The 19,943-nt window shown below is 39.3% G+C and overlaps 1 protein-coding gene across 14 annotated transcripts in view; it reads right to left on the bottom strand.

Moving 5' to 3' along the window:
• Positions 1 to 357: 357 nt before the first annotated feature.
• Positions 358 to 19,943, bottom strand: part of Adhfe1 (alcohol dehydrogenase iron containing 1) — a 30,799-nt gene continuing 11,213 nt past the window's right edge. For 3 of the 14 annotated variants that reach the window (XM_087190413.1, XM_087190412.1, XM_087190411.1), the window contains 6 exons: positions 16,032 to 16,184; positions 13,603 to 13,701; positions 10,676 to 10,754; positions 10,177 to 10,273; positions 7,281 to 7,459; positions 358 to 925 (listed from right to left, as the gene is read on the bottom strand). In XM_087190413.1, coding sequence (XP_087046539.1) covers positions 842 to 925; positions 7,281 to 7,459; positions 10,177 to 10,273; positions 10,676 to 10,754; positions 13,603 to 13,701; positions 16,032 to 16,184 — 691 coding nt within the window. In that variant the 3' untranslated portion in view covers positions 358 to 841. Of the gene's footprint in view, positions 926 to 7,279; positions 7,460 to 10,176; positions 10,274 to 10,675; positions 10,755 to 13,602; positions 13,702 to 16,031; positions 16,185 to 19,943 lie in introns of those variants that run through there. The other 11 variants (XM_004842108.3, XM_004842107.3, XR_015442715.1 and 8 more) reach the window with 7 other exon arrangements.

Here is a 19,943-nt window from a genome sequence, read left to right as displayed (position 1 = left end):
ATTATATCTCTCCAGTGATAACTTTGAATATTTTGATGGGCATCTTTCTTTTCTATAGGTAGACATATATTTATATATAGTAGAAAAATAAAAGCGGGGCATGGTGGCACACAATTGTAACCCCAGCATTTGGGAGGCTAAGGCAGGAGGATTGCCAAGAGTTCTAGGCCAACCTGGGTTACATAGTGAGTTCAGGGCCAGCCTGAACTATAAAGTGAGACCCTGTCTCAACACGCCCTCCCTCAAAAAGTAAAAATCAGACCATGTTAACATACAATTTTTTGGCCAACATTCATTATATAGTTGACATATTTCCAACAGAGTTACTTCATCCTTATCAATGACATCATAGCAATCCACTGTTTAATATATTGATTTATTTTTCCAAATGCTATTATTGAATAAAGGTTGCTTCAATTTTTATTATTTGAAAAAGTACTTGTTATGTTTCTTTACATACTTATGCTAGTATTTCTATAAATTTCTAGATATGCATTTACTGGGTATAGAACATGAACATTTACGTATTTGATGGATACTAGGTTTTTGCCCATTTGATAGATGCAGAGCAGAGGCAGAGTATTCTGCGGGGTTCTGTGGAGGAACACTGACCCCTGACATCTGGCCCATGGGTCTGACATAGTGGGCATTTGTCTAGCCTGTTTTATGGAAATAGTTTGACTTCGAACATCAGGAAAACTCCTACAGGATAAATTTATATCTCATTCAAACTAGTAACAGGAAAGTTGTGTGTGAAGGTTTGAAAAGACAGAGCTGTAGCCAGATCAACTTTTTTTCTCAAAATTACAATGGTCCTTAATTCCTTAAGTTAAAATGGCAATTAATACAGTTTCATTGAAGCTTCAAACAGTGCAGACAGGTCCTCTTCTGACTGGGGGCGGGGTGCAAGCTTGGTGACCCGCTCCTGAAATGGTAAAAAAATGTCGTTACCCAGGGCTTGCAAAAACACTGTTCATAAAAGGTAGTGGGTTATGTAAATTAACTTGGTCATAAGAAACAATGACTTGATAATGGTCACATCTTTAATAATCATATTTTTTTTATGCTTTGTGCTACCTAATTCCCAACTCAAAGGTTTATCAAGTAAGATCTCTTTCCCATGAAGCTTTCAAAAGTCATTGCCCTTAGATCTCTGCACCAACAGTAGCCTTCTGGTCAGGATACAGAACCAATCAGCTGCTGGGAAAACACCTTCAACAACCTCTGTCAGTTCTCCGAGGGCAGAGAGCCTGTTCCAGGCACAGTTGGTACTGCCAAGGAAAACACAACTGACCGTACTTGACATCTAAGAGCACTTTTGCAACTAAAGGTATATTCAGAAGGACTTCTGTAGACATGAGCTTTCAGGCTACATGAAACAACTGCCCCTCTCCCATTAACTAAAGCTTTATTTCTACTTACTAATAGAAACTAAACTACTTCAGTGATTGGCTTAATTTCTTCGACAATTATTATGAGTCAAATCAGTGAAGACAGCCTGCACATCCTATGGCTATTTATCCAATGGTTCTCTTGTCTTCTGGGAACGAAAAGATATGGTGTCTGTCTTGTAGACTAATTAAGAAGCATGCTGGGCGGGGGATTTAGCTCAGTGGTTTCACCGCCTGCTGCGCAAGCGCAAGGACCCGAGTTTGATCCCCGGTACAAAAAAAAAAAAAAAAAAAAAAGAAGCATGCCACTTTGGGGGCTCCGCTTTCCAAGGTCTCTGGGTCTGCTCTCTGGTAGTAAGCGTATGTTTGCAGCGTGCCTGGTAAACAGGGAGACTCAGGAGGACAGAGGCTTGGACTGCTCTGGGTCCCTGTGTATTAGTGCTTCATACACCGTAAATATGTGCAGGACATTTAGTCGCTGAGTTAATGAACTGGGCATAGAGATATTGGTATCTCAAGGTCACATACACAAATGGGACTCTGACTCTGCCTGCTCCTCTCATTTTTATGTCAGAAACGACACCCAGTAGCTCAGACAAAAATCTAAGAGGCATTCTTGAGTTCCCATTGCCCTACTGTGCAAGTCCAACCCATCAGCAAGTCTGCCAGACACTCCCCCAAATGAATTTCTAATCTCGAGCTCTTCTCACCTCTGATTGTTCCACCACCCACCACTGGCTCCCTCAAGCCCCTGCTTCCCGCATTGGCTGTTTCCACTTTTGCTCCGCTATCGCCCTCTAGAGGTCGTTCTCTCCAAAGCGGCAGCAGTAACCCCCATTCCCCCGCATAAATCTGCCCTTTCTAGGCTTGGGCTTAACGATCTTGTATGAGTTCCTCGCTGCAATGAGAACAAAGTCAAGATCCCTGACGCTGCCCCGATCTGGCCCCACCTTCCACCCCAACTCTCTTCTCTCCCACTGGTTGGTCTCACTCAGTCCCACTGTCCCTGCTAAATTTTATGCCTTTCCCCTTTGTGCGCCCTGGAAAACTTCGCCCGGTCTTCGCAAGGCTAACATGTCCAGGCAGAAGACCTCTCATAAAAGAACTTTGTTGGAACTCTTTCCACGGTTGTCCCAAGATTATTCTCTATCTCATTACCCAGATTTTTTCTTCACACCATTAATCATTATCTGAAACGATTTCTTTCTTTCTTTTCCTTTCTTTGTTCATTGTTCATTGCCTGCCTCCCCTCACTTTAGAAAAGTTCCAACAGGAAGGAAAGGGATTTTTTTTCTCCTCACTACATCTCATACAATGGTGTATGGTAGATCTCAGTCAGAATCAGTAAGGTAAACCGGGTGTGGTGGGGCACACCTATAATCCAAACACTCCATAGGCTGAGGCAGGAGGACACCGTGAGTCGAGGCCAGCCTAAACTACATAGTGAGTTTAAGGCCAGCCTGAACTGCACAGCCAGACCCTGTCTCAAAAAACAACAACAACAACAAAGTAATAAAGTAAATAAATAAAATATTTTTAAAAATTTGTCCGGTAAAAGGAAGAATGAAAAGAAGGAAGGACACATAAAAACTAATTCAAAATAGGTGAAAATCTAACTGTAAGAGCATTAAATCCTAAAACTCTTAGATGAACACAAAGGGGAAAATCAATAATGACACCAAAAACACACGCAGCAAATGAAGAGATAACCTGGACTAGATCAAAATTAAAGAATTTTGTGCATCAAAAGACACTAGCAAGAGAATTGAAACAACTCATAAAATGGGATATAACATTTGCAAATCATATATCTGGTAGGGGATTAATGTCCATAATCTAAAAATTATTTCTACAATTTAACAACAACAACAATAACAACAAACTCCAAACAACACAGAGCAAAAGACTTGAATAGATATTTCTCTAAAGAAAATATATAAATAGCCAATAAACATATGACAAGATAGCTAACATTATTATTCATTAGGGAAATGCAAATCAAGGCCTCAACTAGGTATCACTTTATATCCCATTAGGATGGCTATTATTTAAAAAATGGAAAGTAACAAGTGTTGCTGAAGATGTGGGGAAATTGGAGCCTTGTGTATTAATGGAATTATAAAAATGGTGCAGTCATTTATGGAAAAAAGTCACTTATGGAAAAAAGTTTGTCAGCTCCTCAAAATATTAAAACATAGAATTGCTGTATGATCTAACATGTCTATTCCTAAGAATATACCCAAAGGGCCGGGGATTTAGCTCAGTGGTTCCGCCTCCTGCCTCGCAAGTGCAAGGACCTGAGTTCGATCCCTGGTGCCAAAAAAAAAAAAAGAGTATACCCAAAATAATTAAAAGCAGGGAATAATAAAATGCTTGTGTGCCTATGTTCATAGCACAATTATTCTTAATAGTCAAAAGGTAGAAACAACCCAAGTGGGTATTAGCATATGAATGGATCAACAAAATGTGGTGTGTCCATATAATGAAATATTATTCAGCCATAAACAGGAATGTGATTCTGACACATGCTAAAATATAGATGAACACTGAAGACATTATGGTAGGCAAAATAAACCAGTTACAAAAGGACAGATATTGTGATTCCACTTACATGAGGTACTTAGGATAGGCAAATTCAGAGACAGAAAGTAGAATAGAGGTTACTAGAGGCTACCAGGGGTTACCAAGAGAAGGGCAAATGGGGAGTTATTGTTTAATATGGAGTTGTTTGGGATGATTTTAGAAAGTTCTGGAAAAGGGTAGTGGAAATGGCTGTAAGACATTGTGAATATTCTTAATAACACTGTATTATACACATAAAAGTAGTTAAAGTGGCAAATTTTATATTGTATATATTTTACTACAATTAAAAAATTAACTCCATTAGATATGGTGGCACATGTGTGTAGTCCCAGTTACTCAGGAGGCTGAGGCAGAAGCATGGCTTCAGCCCAGAAGTTCAAGACCAGGCTGGGCAACACAGCAAGACTCTATATCTAAATAAGTAAATAAGTAAAATCACAAGTACGGATAGATGCACATTTAGGAGAAGGCAGGAGACTATACTAATGAATATGGTGAGACAAAGGTAAAAATTGACATCCCAGTAGATTCTTTACACCATCCCTGCAGAATTTTGCAAATTCATAGCAAGGCAGAGAGATTCATTCATGGTTACACATACAGAGACCCACACACATTTGTGTAAGGGTCAAGAGCTAAAGTTCAGTGTTTGCTATGGCCACAGATGATGATAATGATCTTTACATTATTCTGTTCTAATGAGAAAGAATCTTATCTTATTGGCTATTAAATATATTCACAATGTCATACAGCCATCACCACTGATCCTGTTTATCTTTGGTGAAGTAGTTCAGGACTCTCAGAAGTACCTGAGGCCAAACCTGAGCTGAATTTTTCTTTCACATTTCTAACCTCCAGTGGCTGGTTAAAGACGTTAAATTTGTGGCATTTCAATAGACATACATATCAGCTTTGTCATAGAAAAGTGAAACTCTAAGAATAAAGCTGTGCTAAGTAATGTGTTATTATTTATAGACATGTAAAACCCAAGAAAACTGATTAATATGGGCACTGAAATAAATTCAGACTTCTACTTTTAGCACATTCATAAAATAACATTTCAGCTGGCCTGTCTACGAGGGAGTGGAAGTGCTCATTTGGGTAGACACCTCTCCTCGTAACGAAATGTTTAGATTTGGAATGTTTTGATTTCCAGAGGTTTCCGAAATCCAGTTTGTGAGATTAATTTATTCTTGCCAATTCACCTTGCAGCCTGGCTATGGCAGTTGGGAGCCTCTGACACAGGAGTGCTATTTGCTGCCACTAGTATGGGCTGTGGGGTTTGGTCAAGAATACTGGCCTGGTTGTTCCTTCCAGAGAAATCCAATCCCTGATTGCTGCACATAAAGAACCTTTCTCAAGCATCAACTGTACGAAAAAAACCTTTCTAGCAATGTTCTCTGCAGGAACCAATATAACCTTTTTACTACTTTAAGTGCTATAATAGTAATAAGTGAAGATTAGCCAACTGTTTGTGTAAACTTCTGAAATTGCCATGGGATTCCTGTAAAATGTTCACTTCTGCCAAAAAACAAAACAAAAACCCCTATAGTAGTTCTTCTCTACAGAATAGAGAAGCTTATTTCTAAGATTCTCTGCCCCAAAGACCTAGGAGTCTGTGAATATATATATATCTCAATCATATCAACTCCAAAATGGAGTTAGTGCTGGTTAATAAAATTAACTATGTTTTTATTGATTATAAAAACATGGCCAAAGGGAAAAAGTGTATGCCTTAGGACAGCTTTACGAATATGGCCTGAGGAAAATGTGGGTTCCTACTTTAAAACATGACTTAATGTTCAAAACGTTGCATTTACCTCTCATCTTCTGTGAAACTAAGAAGTTTATTTTGTGTAATTAAGGTTTTGCTTCTGTGATTTCCCATTATGTCATGTACATGGAGGTATTCAGAATGATAGCTAATTAACTTGCTATTATAGCGGATGGTCTCACATATTAGTTTGGATCTCTTGCTGTATAGAATGGCATTGAAAGTGAAGGTCTGAGCACAGCAGAATTAGAATAGTAAACATTTGCCAGTGTGTGCTAATGGCTGGGTCATGCATGGCCATGTCAACAGCAATTAATTAAATGGCCAAGAATACCATGCAGTTTCATGTTAAAATCCTCAATGCTATTCTTGGAAGTTGACAAACATATACACCTGAACATGTCCCCCCAGATTTATAAGCAGAGTTTTTAGAGAGCTCCTTGCAGAATGGATAGTATCACTGAAACCATGCTATAAAGCCAGAAGCCAAATTAAAATTGTGTTGATCACAAAGTCTATGGTATCCTTGGTCAGGCTTTATGGCTCCTCCATCTCTGGCTAAGTTCTAGTTCGTCCAAGGAAACATCTCAAAAAATTTTCATCAACCAATCATTAGGCTCATGTGGACAGAGGATTTAGGAGGAGAGGGCTGCAAGTATGTGTTGATTTAACATACTTATTAGCCTGTACTGAATGCAAGACAGGATGGATGAACAAAGCAAAGTCTTGCTCTCATGGAACTTATATTCTAGTAGGTCTGAATAAAATAAATTATAGTCTTAGAAGGGTTTTTTTTCCATTTAGTCTCTTGGACTTACAGGTTAGAATAAAGGTTTGTGGCTTGTACAGCATAGCAGGGGCTATGCTGTACTTTGAGGCTCTTGTTTCTTATTCACTTGTTATTATTATTTTTTTTGGTACCAGGGATCAAACTCAGGACCTTGCACTTGCTAGGCAGGCGCGGTGCCACTGAGCTAAATCCCTAGCCCTTCAACTTAAATTCTTTAGGAACATTAAATAAATGAAATAAGCCCAAAGGGACACACACATATATACAATATACAATGACCTAAATTCATTCAAAAGCAATTTTAATAGTTTTAACTTAAAAACTATGCCTGTTCTTCACAAAATAGTAGGAATTTATAATTCTTTATAATGGAAAATAGTATTAATGGTCCTTTTGGAATAGTTTTGCAGGGTTTTATAGGGGATTTTTAAAAGAGTAGAAATGGGGAAAAGGGAAATTTGACATAGTTCAAGATCAACTTGGTTCTTTTTGCCTTTAATTTTCATAAAGAATCCTTTCAGTTCTGCCATAAAAGCTTCACTTCAACCACAGTCCTATAGAAAGACATAAAAGTGAAGGAACCTGGGCCCTTTTCTCCCACGAAGAGAACTGTTGTGTGGTGTGGAGAAGACCTGAGAACCACTAGAGGACCCTTGGGTTTCCATTCCCTCTAATGCTCACCAAATGGAAATTCTGTGCTTCTTATTCTTAGCAGGAGTGAGGGCTGCTCTACACCTCTTACCTGGGGTAGGGTTCCTTTCACTAATGCAGGGATATCTGCCTTGGAGTAGCCAATGGCAGCCAGGCCATTGTCAACATTTAGATCAAATAGGAATTTCCGGAGCGTATCTGCCAACACAGGTCCAGCATCTTGGATCTTGGCAGTGCGGGTGTCAGCTCCTAGAAAACATAAAGTACAGACTAGAGAGACAGAAAGAGAAGACACAGGCTCTGGGTGTTGTTTGGTTACAAGAGCAGCAGAGTACAGAATGTGTACTCACTGCCATCTCCAAACATTGAGTACAAGGACACCATTGTGCCTCCCCTAACAATAGCCTTTTAAAGGTCCATGGTCAACCCCATAGAAGACACTTCAGCAAGGTCAGACTGAGGAACCAAGAGCTTCCACAAGAGAAGTAGGCTAGGGCAGCTAACTTTTCCTACATTTCCTACATTTCTACTTCCTATCTGGTCACTCTGTGCGGAGGAGGAGGAGGAAGAGGAGGAGGAGGAGAAGGAAGAGGAAGAGGAGAGCCAGGAAAAGAAGCTCAGTCAGACAGGAGACCAGGAAAGAAGGCTGGTGTTGGGATGAGGAGGAAGGAGCTTCAGTAAGAGAAACGCAGCTATTTTATTTTCAAGCCTTGGAATTTGCTGACATCTAGAGGTGTGCATGTTCAACATCTTTTCTTATAGTAACATCTTAGAAAAAGAGAAGTCCTTTGTAAACACCTTGTGAGACAAAGTTAAAGAAGTACAAAAACTCCCACTTAAATCACCCAAAAGAAAGAAAATAAGTATGACAAAAAATGGACTATGTGTGATCAGAGAAGGAAATATTTCCTCACTCTAGCTATAAAACTTTATTTTGAACTCTATTGCCAACTGGCAGGGAAGGTTCCTCTCAATAAGTATTACAGTGCCAAGAGCACTAAGACTTTCAGCACACAGTGTTTCATGTGTAGATAATAACGATACAGGAGAAGAGACAAGGTTGCCAAGGTTTGGAGAGTTTTAAGGTAGCATTTTGATGTAGTAATTAATACATATAATCATAGAGATATCAATCTGGAAGAGATGTTGGGTTCTGTCTACAGGCAGAAAATGTTCAGAAGAAAGGAACTTATTTGTCAACTCCTAGCACCCACCCCATTCCCCATTTATATGAGTGAGACACCTTCATGCCAAGAAGCAAAGCACTCTGCAAATGGAATGCATTGTATGAGGTCTACTCAAAATGCCTCTGAAGGAGACCAGGGCCTCACAATTCCCCTCCATAGTGGAGCACTTGTTTAAATTGGTTTTGAGCTTTCTTTTCTATGACAGTGAGAACTGTTTCAGTAATCCAGGAAAAATGGTATAAATAGAACCAGATACAGGGCCAGTTGGAGAGCAGCTGGATGAAGGTAAACCTTGCCTGACAAGACAAGTCTGTGTTGCCCAGTGGCAGCAAAAACATGCATTAGATAGAAAGGTGACACACGATACAGGGTTTATGATGCTTTTATGTTCCTGGGATGGCTGCCACAAAACACACCATCAGAACCTCTAAGTTTTCCTATTAAGTATTTTTAGGGGGAAAAATGATAGGAAAGAGAATTGATTGGCCTAAAGCTAAAAAAAATCTAAGTTTATACATAGAATTAAAATACTGTATTTAATGACAAAATACGAGATAATATTAAAATTCCCTATGCAAGAAAAGAACTGGTTGGTTCTTCCAGCTTGAATTTTTGTCTAACAGAAGAACTGTTTTCTTAGTAATGTCGATGGCTGCCTGGCATGTAAACTTTATGTAAGTTATATAAGATTTTTTCCCATATACCATAAATGTAACCTAAAATTTTCCCCTTCCACCCCCATTTACATAGTTTGCCTATTTACAAAGGCAACTACATCCCAAAATATGACTGAAGGACGTCTCGCCTCCAAAAGGGACTCAAGATCTTGGTAAAGTTGCAGCAAACGCTGGGAAATCAAAAGGGGGTGGGGTGGGGTAGGTGTCGCTCGGTGCCAGGCCCCCCCCATTATCCGGGCACAGCGCCCAGAACTAGGCCCGCTGGTGCACAAATGGCGAGGGTGAGGGCAAAGCGGCGGGGAAGTCGCGCTCACAGAAGGTCTGCGGTCGGCCCTGCCTCCTTGGAAAACAGTCCCACAAACGGCTGGAGCTCCAAGAGCATAATGAAGTTTTCTTTTGAGCCGTTCCCTTCCTACCAAACACAGCTAGGGGAATGAGATGCTTCCCAAATTATATATCCAAGTCTACTCAAAAAAGTTCTCATTTCAGAAAAACACCAACATTTTACTTCCCACTACAGCTCCCTGGAATGTAATTTTATTTCTGGTAAGATTCAAACAGCACCGTATCTTAATATAGGCATTATTTATTTTACAGTATGGAAGACAGATTGCTCATTTGGGATTTTTTAAAAATAAAAATTCTTGTTTAGATTCTCTATGGCTGTGAATTTACTTTTTCTTCCTGAATTATTAGTTCAATGGAGCAAAGGTCAATTATAACATTAATTGGATACATGAAGTTATAATTTCTTTGGAGATACAAGCAGAGGAGAGAGTACCAAAAATTTAATAGAATCAATATTTGGTTCTGTTTCATTAACTGACTCTTTTTTTTTTTTTTTTTTTTTGGTACTGGGAATCAAACTCGGGTCCTTGCACTTGCGCAGCAGTCGGTGAAACCATTGAGCTAAATCCCCGGCCCAACTGACTCTTTAAAACATAAAATTACAGTGTTTTAGAGTTAGCTAGGGCTTTCAGGAATTCATTGACATGTTATTATTCAGCTACTTCAGAGCAACATTTTTTGATATTATCCCTTATGGTTACCTTCAGAAACAACCAACAACCTTAGGAAACATTCCACCTGTGTGAGTCACAGATTTCTGAGTAATGGTCCATACCCAATATTTCTGCTGTCTCCAGGTGCCGTTCTGGAAACATCTTTGCCGTGAACGTGAACACCGCTGGGGATGTGAGCACCACAGAAAGGCCATGGGGCTAGGGAGAGACAGATAGCAAAGCTGCTCTTCCTCCTGCTTAGTCTGTTATTACTTTACCTTGTAGTCAAGCAGTAAAAAAAAAAAAATTTTTTTTTTTGAGACAGGGTCTCCCTATGCAGTTCAGGCTGGCCTTGAATTTCCTATGTTGCCCAGGCTGGCCTTGAACTCACAGTGATCCTCCTGCCTCAGGCTTCCCAGTGCTGGGATTACAGGAATGAGCCACCATGCCAAGAGCAAAAATTAACAACTATAGGCTGGGGCTGTAACTCAGTGGTAACGCAGTTGCCTAATACATATAAAGCTATGGGTTTGATCCCCAGCACTGGGAGAAAAACAAATGGACTTAATGGAAATTATGAGGTATATAAAATTTAAGTAATATATTATTAATTATTTTTACCACTAGTGGGTGATCCACACTGTAGTCCTTTGCTTTATATGTTTTCACTAAACCTGAAATTGGGTAAGACATCCCATGGCTAGAAGAGAAAAAAAATATTTTTGGTTGACATACAGACATCAGAATTCAAATCAATAATGCAAAGATAGCATTATAGGAGAGCCCTCCACAGTCTCTGGACAGTACAATTGCCTCAAAGAATTATGGGTTCTGTTTTCTTGGATATAGGGATATATACTATGATGCACTCCATGTTGAGTGTATTCATTAATAAGACCTCTGAAATGTTCAAATTCAAATGATCTTAGAACTATATGTCATTTGGTGACATGTAAGCTGGACTTGTCAGTGATGTGTCCCACCAATAATTGATATACCTTTTCAAATGTTATATATATTAATGGTATTTGAAGCATAATAAATTATTCTACCCTGATGGGCTATATTAATCTATTCTAGTTTAACTGATTCCTCTTGCCTGAATTCTACCTTACGGCTTTATTTAGATTTAGTTGTCATCAAAAAAAGGCATCATGGTTTTTGTTTTTATTTTTTAATTAGTTACTTAATTAACAAATTTTTAAAATGAAACTTGAAAAATGTAGTTGAGTTTGGCCTTGGGCTCCTGGTGATCCTCCTGCCTTAGGCTCCCAAGTGCTGGGATTACAGGCATGTGCTACCACACCCAGCAGTTTTTGTTTTTATTGAAAAAATCTTTGTATCCCTTTGAATTCTTAGTGAACAAATAGGATAATATAATTTAATAGATGATTCAGAAGATACTGTGACAAGTTAATATATTTACAAGTAAGATAGTGGAAATGAAGTTTTTGCATGAGTAAAATGGTCAGTGGTTCTTGTAATATGTGTTATTGGAGCAAGAGTTACATTTCATGGAAAGAAGTATTTTGGTGAACTATATGAATATTTATTAAAAAAAGGATCCCTCAGCCCATCCTTGAAAAAACAAATGGAAAGCTATTGGTTCTATGAGTTGTTGGATTGTGCTTTACCCATCTTGGGCTCAGATAATTATTGTTTAGTGTGCTTTCATGATGTGATAGGATTCATGTGGCTTTCAAAGGTATTTTTCTAACTGTAGTTAAAATGTTAGGTTGATTGTTCTTATTTTAGCAGTTGTTTATGTTCTTTGTAGAAGATAAACATTACACATAATCCTATTTCCTTCTAGTCATTTAATGCACATATTTATCATTATATTGTATATATAGTATTTAGGATTATACTGTGTATATAGTCATACATTGCTTTTGTTACTTAATATCCTTTGTAAACATTTTTTTTTTTTGGTACGGGGGATCGAACTTAGGACCTTGCGCTTGCGCAGCAGGCGGCGAAACCACTGAGCTAAATCCCCAACACTGTAAACATTTTTTAATAAAAATTTGTTCTAAATCATCTTTAATGACCCTATTTTATTCTTTAAACATTGTAATTTAGTTAACCTTTAACTGTTGGAAATTTAGGTTGCATTCCAAATTTTCAATTATAAATAACACTTAGGTGAATATGAATATAAGGAAATTCATTGATCATATCATGAATTTTTTTTTCTTGCAGTACCCTTCACACTGAGCTACATTTCCAGTCCTTTTTTTTCTCTCTTTTTAAAATTTTGAGACAAGGTCTTGTTAAGTTGCTAACTTGCCTAGGCTGAGCTTGAACTTGTGATTCTCTTGCCTTAGTCTCCTAGTTTGCTGGAATTACAAGCATACCACAATGGCTGGTTCATAGATACTTCCTTAGGTTAGATTCCTAGAAGTGAATTAGTGGACCAAGCGGTATAAGTATTTTTCTGGTTCTGAGTACATTTTATTCACTCGCCTTTTGGAAAAGTGTACCAGTGTTTACTCTTATTAGTAGCAGAGTCTGAGGATTACCATTTCAGTGCATTCACCCCAGGAAAGGCCTATTCTTAGTTCTCAAAGTTCACTGGTTTTCAATTTTAATATAACATGCTAATAAAGTTCTTATCAAACAGATTAATTCTGGACTATTGACAAAGATTCTGATCCTTTCTCTTTTTGTGAGGGATTAGGGGGGGAAATCCTGCCTTTGAGGTTTTAAGACTCCATACCCAAGTGGTAAAGGCTGTGAAGACAGCAGACTGTCATCCACTGGTGGTGTGAATGTAAAATGGCACAGACACTGTGGGAAAGAGTCTGGTACACTCAAAAATTTAAACACATATAACCATATGATTAACAATTCCATGTCTATGAATAAAATAAGAGAATTTAAAACTGTGTGTACACAAAAAACTGGAATAGGGATTTTCATAGTAATATTATTTATATTGACCAAAATTATAACAATTCAAATGTCCATCAACTGATGAATGAAAAAGTAAAATTTGCTATATCTGTACAATAAAATGTTATTTGGCAAAAAAGAGGAAAAAAGTTCTAATGCATGGATGAACCTTGGAAACATCATGCTAGATAGAACAAGCCAGACACAAAAGACCACATATTATATGATTTCATTGATATGAAATGCTCAGGATGGGGAATCTGCAGGAATAGAGTAGATTAATAGTCACTGAGTACTGTGAGAGGTGGGAGGGTCGGTGGGTGGCAGATAAGGGGAATGGGATTTCTTTCGGGGTTAAAAAATGTTCTAAAATTGATGATTGTAGAATTATGTATTATTAAAAACCATTTAATTAGACATTTTAAATGAGTGAATTGGATAGTATATGAATTACAGTTTAAAAGGCTCTTATAAAAAAAAGTCCATGAGCCAATAAATTGCTCTCAAATTAAGGAAATTTTTAAGTACCTTAAATTAAATTTCTTCCTTCTATAACATATTTAAATTTTTACCATTTGTCCTAAATTATAAATTTTTAAAAAATATTAAAAGCAATAGCTTGAATAAAGAAATAAAATCTCATATGCACTCACCACAAATGAACACCAGCATTTCCAAAGCCAATGCCAGCAAAAGCACTTGCCAAGTGCATATTAGACCTTGCTTCAAGATCATCAGGATTTCTGACAGCCCTGTGAATTATATAAATACAGAACAATAACACATCAACATTGATATTTCCTATTGAATAAAAAGCTGCCTTAGGGAAAGATCTGGGGGAAAAAATGCCACTCAGTAGGAAGAAAATTAGGCAAGTTATTCAAACCATGCCTTGTCTTCTAAATGAAAACCGAAGGGAAACATATTTTCTCATCAGTGGTTTCACCAAAGGCATAATAAATACACTGTCAGCTGCTCATATGATATAAAAATGCCAGGGGAAGCAGAGGCCTGGTCCTTGGACTATGAGAGCTGTTCAAGGGCAATGCCCTAAGACTCATTCTTCATTTGTCAATGACCTTGATGGCAGCTATGAATGGACTTAGAAGAAACATATTCTCAGAGTTGCACCATGAACCCCTGTCATGTGGGGCCGACTGCCCAGCCATCTTTCTTCATGGGACACTGACCCAAATCAGACCCACCAGGGGCCTCTTGGTACCTGTGTAAACTGCACATCTATTCTCATACTGTTATTGGGGAAATGAGATGTTATTGTAGGACCAGCCTTTGTTTGCTCTGTGTGTCTCCAGTGACACTTCAGAAAGGCAAATTCTCAAAGGCCCCTTTGATATTTGGCTTAGCTTTTCTGCGTATGCTCCTTGGAAGCCTTGCCCTACTTTGTGTTTTGCAATTTTGCCTCAAGGAAGTGTTCCTGTTATACATAAAAGTGCTATAGCCTTCTTATTCCTTTCATTTGGGATGGTTAGGCATTTGTGCCTCCCTTCCAAAGTCCAATGTCAGTTCTTTATTTCCTGAATAAATAACATGGTGAAATAGCCAATGATGAAGCTTTCAGCCCTCCCTTTGTCCACCTCATCCCTCACCTTCACTGTGGCTTTGTTAACCCTCCTGTTCCTCTCAGATCAAGTGGCTTCCCTATGGGTCTCCCATGAGCCGGGAACAGCTCTGTGTCCCTTCCCTCTTCCCCCTGCTCCACTACAAAATGTAATTCCAAGGCCTCCTCTTCAGTGGAGGTGCTAGATCCAGGCCAGAGGAAGTACTGTATCTACGTCTAGGCCTAGCCTGTGGTGCCCTTTCTCTCTATAACAAATAAATACAAAAGCAAGTTGGGCTTTGCATATATTTTTATCTTCAATACCTAGCTCTCTGTATCCATTGGTTCTGTATCTACAAATTCAACCAACAGTGGATTGAAAATATTCAGAAAAAATTTGCATCTGAATGGAACATGTACAGACGTTTTCCTGTCATTATTCCCTCAACAATGTAGTACAATACTTACATAGCATCTGCATTGTATTAGGTATTATAAATAATAGAGAGAGAGTTAAAGTATATGAGAGGATATGTGTATATGATAAACACACACACACACATATATACACCTACATACATACATATAAACAGTACCTCAATTCATGAATTTAATTCTTTCCACGATTCTGGTCGCAAACCGAATCGGACAAGAACTGAATCAAATTTCCCCTGAAGGTCAACACCGAACCTAACCATTTCATTGAATTTGATTTGGTTCTCTTCTAATTCAGTTTGCAATGAGAACTCATTGCCTCACACATGTTAGTTAAGTACTCTATCATTGAGTAATGTCCTCAGCCCTAAGTTTTTAAAAATAATTAATGGGGTTATTATATTCCCCAGGCTGGCTTCAAACTCCTGGGGTCAAGAAACCTTCCTGGGATTATAGGCATGTGCCAGTGTGCCTATTTTTTTGAGACCAGGTCCTGTATTCTAGGCTGGTCTTGAACTCATTATGTAGCCCAAGCTGGCCTCAAACTCATAGCAATCTTCCTGCCTCAGTCTCCTGAATTGTACTTGTATCTTTAAATATTTCAAAACTTCTCTAGGGATCCATTTACATTTTTTGCCTCTTACATCTCCTAGGTCAGTAATCTGTACACATTTCTTTCTTAAATTTAGTTCGTGTGTGTTGCTCAGTGGTGGCTTCTCTGAATGGCTGCGGGAACTTAGAGGTTGGTTCTCATTTCTGTCCTGGGGAGCCCAATCTCAAAGGATGTCTCCCTTCATCCTAGCTTTGGTTTTGAGACTTTGATGAACAAACCTCCATTTACTTAATCTGCATCCTTCATAAATTAGGGCCTTCCATTTGTTCCTTGGCTAAAGGGGACTGAAGGATCTGGCTTTCCTATGCAGATTCAGGACCCAGTTTTCACCTGCCAGCCCCTGGATTCCTTCAGAGGTTGCTGGTGTCTGTTGCTTCATGTCCATGGGCTGATCTGGTGAACAGACCTGCTCAGGATGATTTTGGATCAGGCATGTCACGTGCCATGTGTCTGTCTGTCCTCTCGGGATGACATACCTCTTCAGATACTTAGCAACGATCCGCAGTGCTTGGACTGACCAAATGTCGCTGATTGGGTTGCTGCCCTGGTACGCTGGTCGAGAGATGGGGTTGGAAGGGCAGGGGCTCCGCATGTGGTAGGGCAAGGCAGTATATGACTCCAGGGCATGGCTAAAGTGAAATATTTAAAATACACAGAATGAAAACCTTGTCTTTCTCCTTTCCCTTATTCAACTACAAACTGGCACTCACTCCCTGTGGGTATGATATTTGGCATTGATGATTACAACACAGTGCACTAGTCAGCCTCTTGTCCATGATGGTAATTGCTTAGTATAGAAATTAATACTGTCAAGTTTACATCAGGAGCACTACAGTATTTTTGACCAGTATGTATAAGGTTGATCAATGGGTACTAAATTGCAGTCAGATGGGAGTGAGTTCTAGTGTGCTATTTTATAGTAGGGAGATTATAGATAGTGATTGTGTACTGCACATCTCAAAAATCTAGAGGAAAGGATTTGAATGTTTTTACCATAAAGAAGTGATACATGGGGCTGGGGATTTAGCTCAGTGGTTTCGCCGCCTGCTGCGCAAGCACAAGGACTCGAGTTTTATCCCCGGTACCAAAAAAAAAAAAAAAAGTGATATATGTTTGAGAAGACAGATATGTTTAACTGTATAACACAATGTGTACAGGTGTATTGTCTACTTGCCTGCTGCTGGGACAAAATACTTGACACCTGCAATTTAAAGGAGGAGAGATTTATTTTGGCTCATGGCTTCAGGACATGGTCAGCTGGTGCAAAAGCAGAATCAGGATGGCAGAGGGGCATGGAGGAGGAAAAGGTACTCAACCCATGGCAGGCAGCAAGTGAACTGAGAGAGAGTGAGAAAGGAGAAGTTGGGCACAAGAATACACTCTTCCAGGTCATGCCCTTAGTGAACGACCTCCAACCAGGCCCTACCTCCTAACAGTACTCTCAGCTACATTATTACTCGGACTCATTGATGAATCAACTGATGAGTGTAGTGCTCCCATGATCCAATCACCTTCCAAACACATGAGAATCTGGGGGGACATTTTAGATCTAAACCATAATAACATGTAACAAAATATTGCATGGTATCCTAAATTAAAGTGTATAATTTTTGTGTTTCACGTGTCAACTGAAAAATTAATTTTAAAAACTACATATGGCTCTTTCCCATTGTAAAAATCTTTATGATGCTGAGTTATTAAACATTTGAACTATGAAAAAAAGCACTGATTTAAAAAATGACTTCTTTGTAGAAGATATTTGCTATTTTATACCTAGCATTGATCAAATACCGTATTACTAAAGGAAGGTCATAGTTACACAGACTCCTATTCTACTGAGTATATCTGGGTCAGCAGCCCACCTGTAAATCCTGGCACTGGACCTTCCCACTGCAAGCCTGAGGTGAGGCGCTACCCTTCCTGTGGCTCAAAGACAAGGATAAATAATAGTAGGGCTGTATGATGCAGCTGGGAAAAGCTAAATGAGTTGACACATATAAAGTACTTAGAATAGTGCAGGCACATTGTAAAACTTAACAATTACTATTAATTCTTGTCTGGAAAAAAATCTGATTTTTTTTCTTATGTGTCCCAGTCTCAGGGTTAGCTATTTTAAGAACTAGGCTTAAGAGCTGCCCCCACTGACTGGCCTGCCAAGGGGTCTAGCTCCTCAACTGCAGATTAGACTGCACAAAAGCATACAGATCAGTGATGGACTGGGAGATAATGTAACATGAGCTATGTTTTGCATGAATTATAATTTTCAGTCTTAGAGTGGAGGAGCATATCAGAAGCAGGAAACTATCTTTTGAACAAAGCATTAGAAATTTTTTAAAAAGTCAGTTGGTAGATGGATGATATGGCTTTGTGTTCTACCTAGGAAACATGTGAGCAATGCAAGAATGAAGTATACACATAGGGAGGATGAGGAGGCAGTGATCCACATGGCTCAGAATCTTACCTCTGCTTTGCAGCATGTCTAGTTTCCAGTCTAAGAGCAGGCCTGTTTCTCAGAGACAGGCTCACTCATTGAGCTGAGCTCATAGAATCTATGTGTAAATCCTGGAAGTTAGATTATTGATATACAATGAGAAATGAAACTGGAGAGGTGGACAGACATCTAGTCTTCCAGCACCTTCCTTTCTACAGGTACCCTCTGTATGTCTAACTTATGATCAGAGGCCCATGGAGTCCTAACAAGAATTACCTGTAGGGTTTAATGCATGGCTATGTTCATCTTTAAAATAGGCCTAAAAATCCCAGGGACAGATTCCTTGGGCCAAGTTTTGTTGTTTGGACTGTCTTTGGAAGAGCAATGTTGTAGCTGGGATCTTGAATGTACCCCTGTCCCCCAAATCCTCTGTGCTGAAGGATGATCATCAGACCATGGCACTTAGGGGAGGTGGGAGAACCTTTAAGTAGGTGGGGCTGAGTGGAAGAAAGCTAGGTTATTGGCACATGTCTTTGAAGGGGATACTGAGACCCTGGCCTCTTCCTATCTCTCCTTGCTTTCTGGCCACCATGAGGTGAATGGTCCTTCTCGGCCACATGCTCCTGTCATGCATGACATACTGTGCTACCACATAGTACAACAGGGTCAAGTGAACATGGAAACCTCTGAAACTGTGAGCCAAAACAAACCTCTCTTTTGTGTTGATTGTTTTAGGTATTTTGTCACAGTGGCAGGAAGCTGAGTAACACTATCATTCTCTTTCTTTCTAGCCCACTTTCCTTTTGACTGACAGTGAAATCTCGGGGCCTGTGAGTCACTCCCTTAAAGATGATTGCTTTGAGCCATGATATATTTATTATGCACTTTAAAGTTAAGAAGAGTTGGGAGGGAGCTTATTAAAATTGTAACAATAATGGCCAGAATAGAATTGGACACAATTTTTTAGTGTCTTGGCAGGCAGTAGAACACACTGAGAAAAGCAGGGATATGAATAGACCTAGCTGTAGATTCTAACTCTGTACATTCCTCCCCATATGAATGTCATTCAACAGCAATTAATTCAGTCAGTACCTGTGATGTGACATTCACTATGCCAGGGTCAGAGCTAGAGAGGAGATCAAATGGCCCTGTCCTCATCGAGCTCACAGTGCATTGGGCAGATGTAAGTGAGGGAGGTTCTCAGAAGCAATGAGCAGGCCACTCATGGGGTACAGCAAAGGATGAGTGGCTGGTTGTATCTGAGGAAAAGGGAGGAGGGCAAGGTTCAGCAAGGGCTTCATCAGAGGGTGAATATCCCCATGGAATTGAAAATGTCTCCTCAAAACAGATAAAGAGTTGAGCTCTAGGGATATGCTAGGACCTACAGAGTGTGGCTTTCAGGTAATAGGTATGGAAAGATGTGTGAGGTGGACAAGTGTATGCACATAAATGTGCATGTTCCTATGTGTGTGATGGACATATTACAATCTGGAAGCTTGTTGAAGCCATGATAGAGGACAGAAGAAAGGACTTGGGATGGAGTCAGGGAAGCCAATGAGCTGACTACTGGAATGGTCCAGGCAAGAGCTGGGGCACACTTGAACCAAGGTAGAAACAATAAAGCTTGAGAAGATGGAGAAGACACATAAGAGAGTCAGTGTCAAAATGAAACAAGCTGTTCTGTATAATGTGCACTAATGAGAGAGAGAGAAGAGAGAGAGAAGCAGGATAAGAGACAGGATACTGAGTCCCACTACCTGCTGAGCTAGTGGACTCAGGAGAAGTGGGATTAACAAGAGAATTACCACATTTTATCAAATTTAAGATGTCATGCATTATAAGATACATCATTTTTAAATTGTACTGTTGAGGATAAAAAAAATACTATCATCCATAGATTTTAAGCTATGTCCTGACTTCAGAGATGGAACAATGTGACAAAATGTGCACATGCAAA

The sequence above is a fragment of the Heterocephalus glaber genome, unplaced genomic scaffold, assembly GCF_053883595.1.
Source record: "Heterocephalus glaber isolate CG9 unplaced genomic scaffold, H.glaber_assembly_v1.0 deba00001553, whole genome shotgun sequence".
In the NCBI taxonomy this organism is placed as follows: domain Eukaryota; kingdom Metazoa; phylum Chordata; class Mammalia; order Rodentia; family Bathyergidae; genus Heterocephalus; species Heterocephalus glaber.
This window is presented reverse-complemented; position numbering and strand designations above follow the sequence as displayed.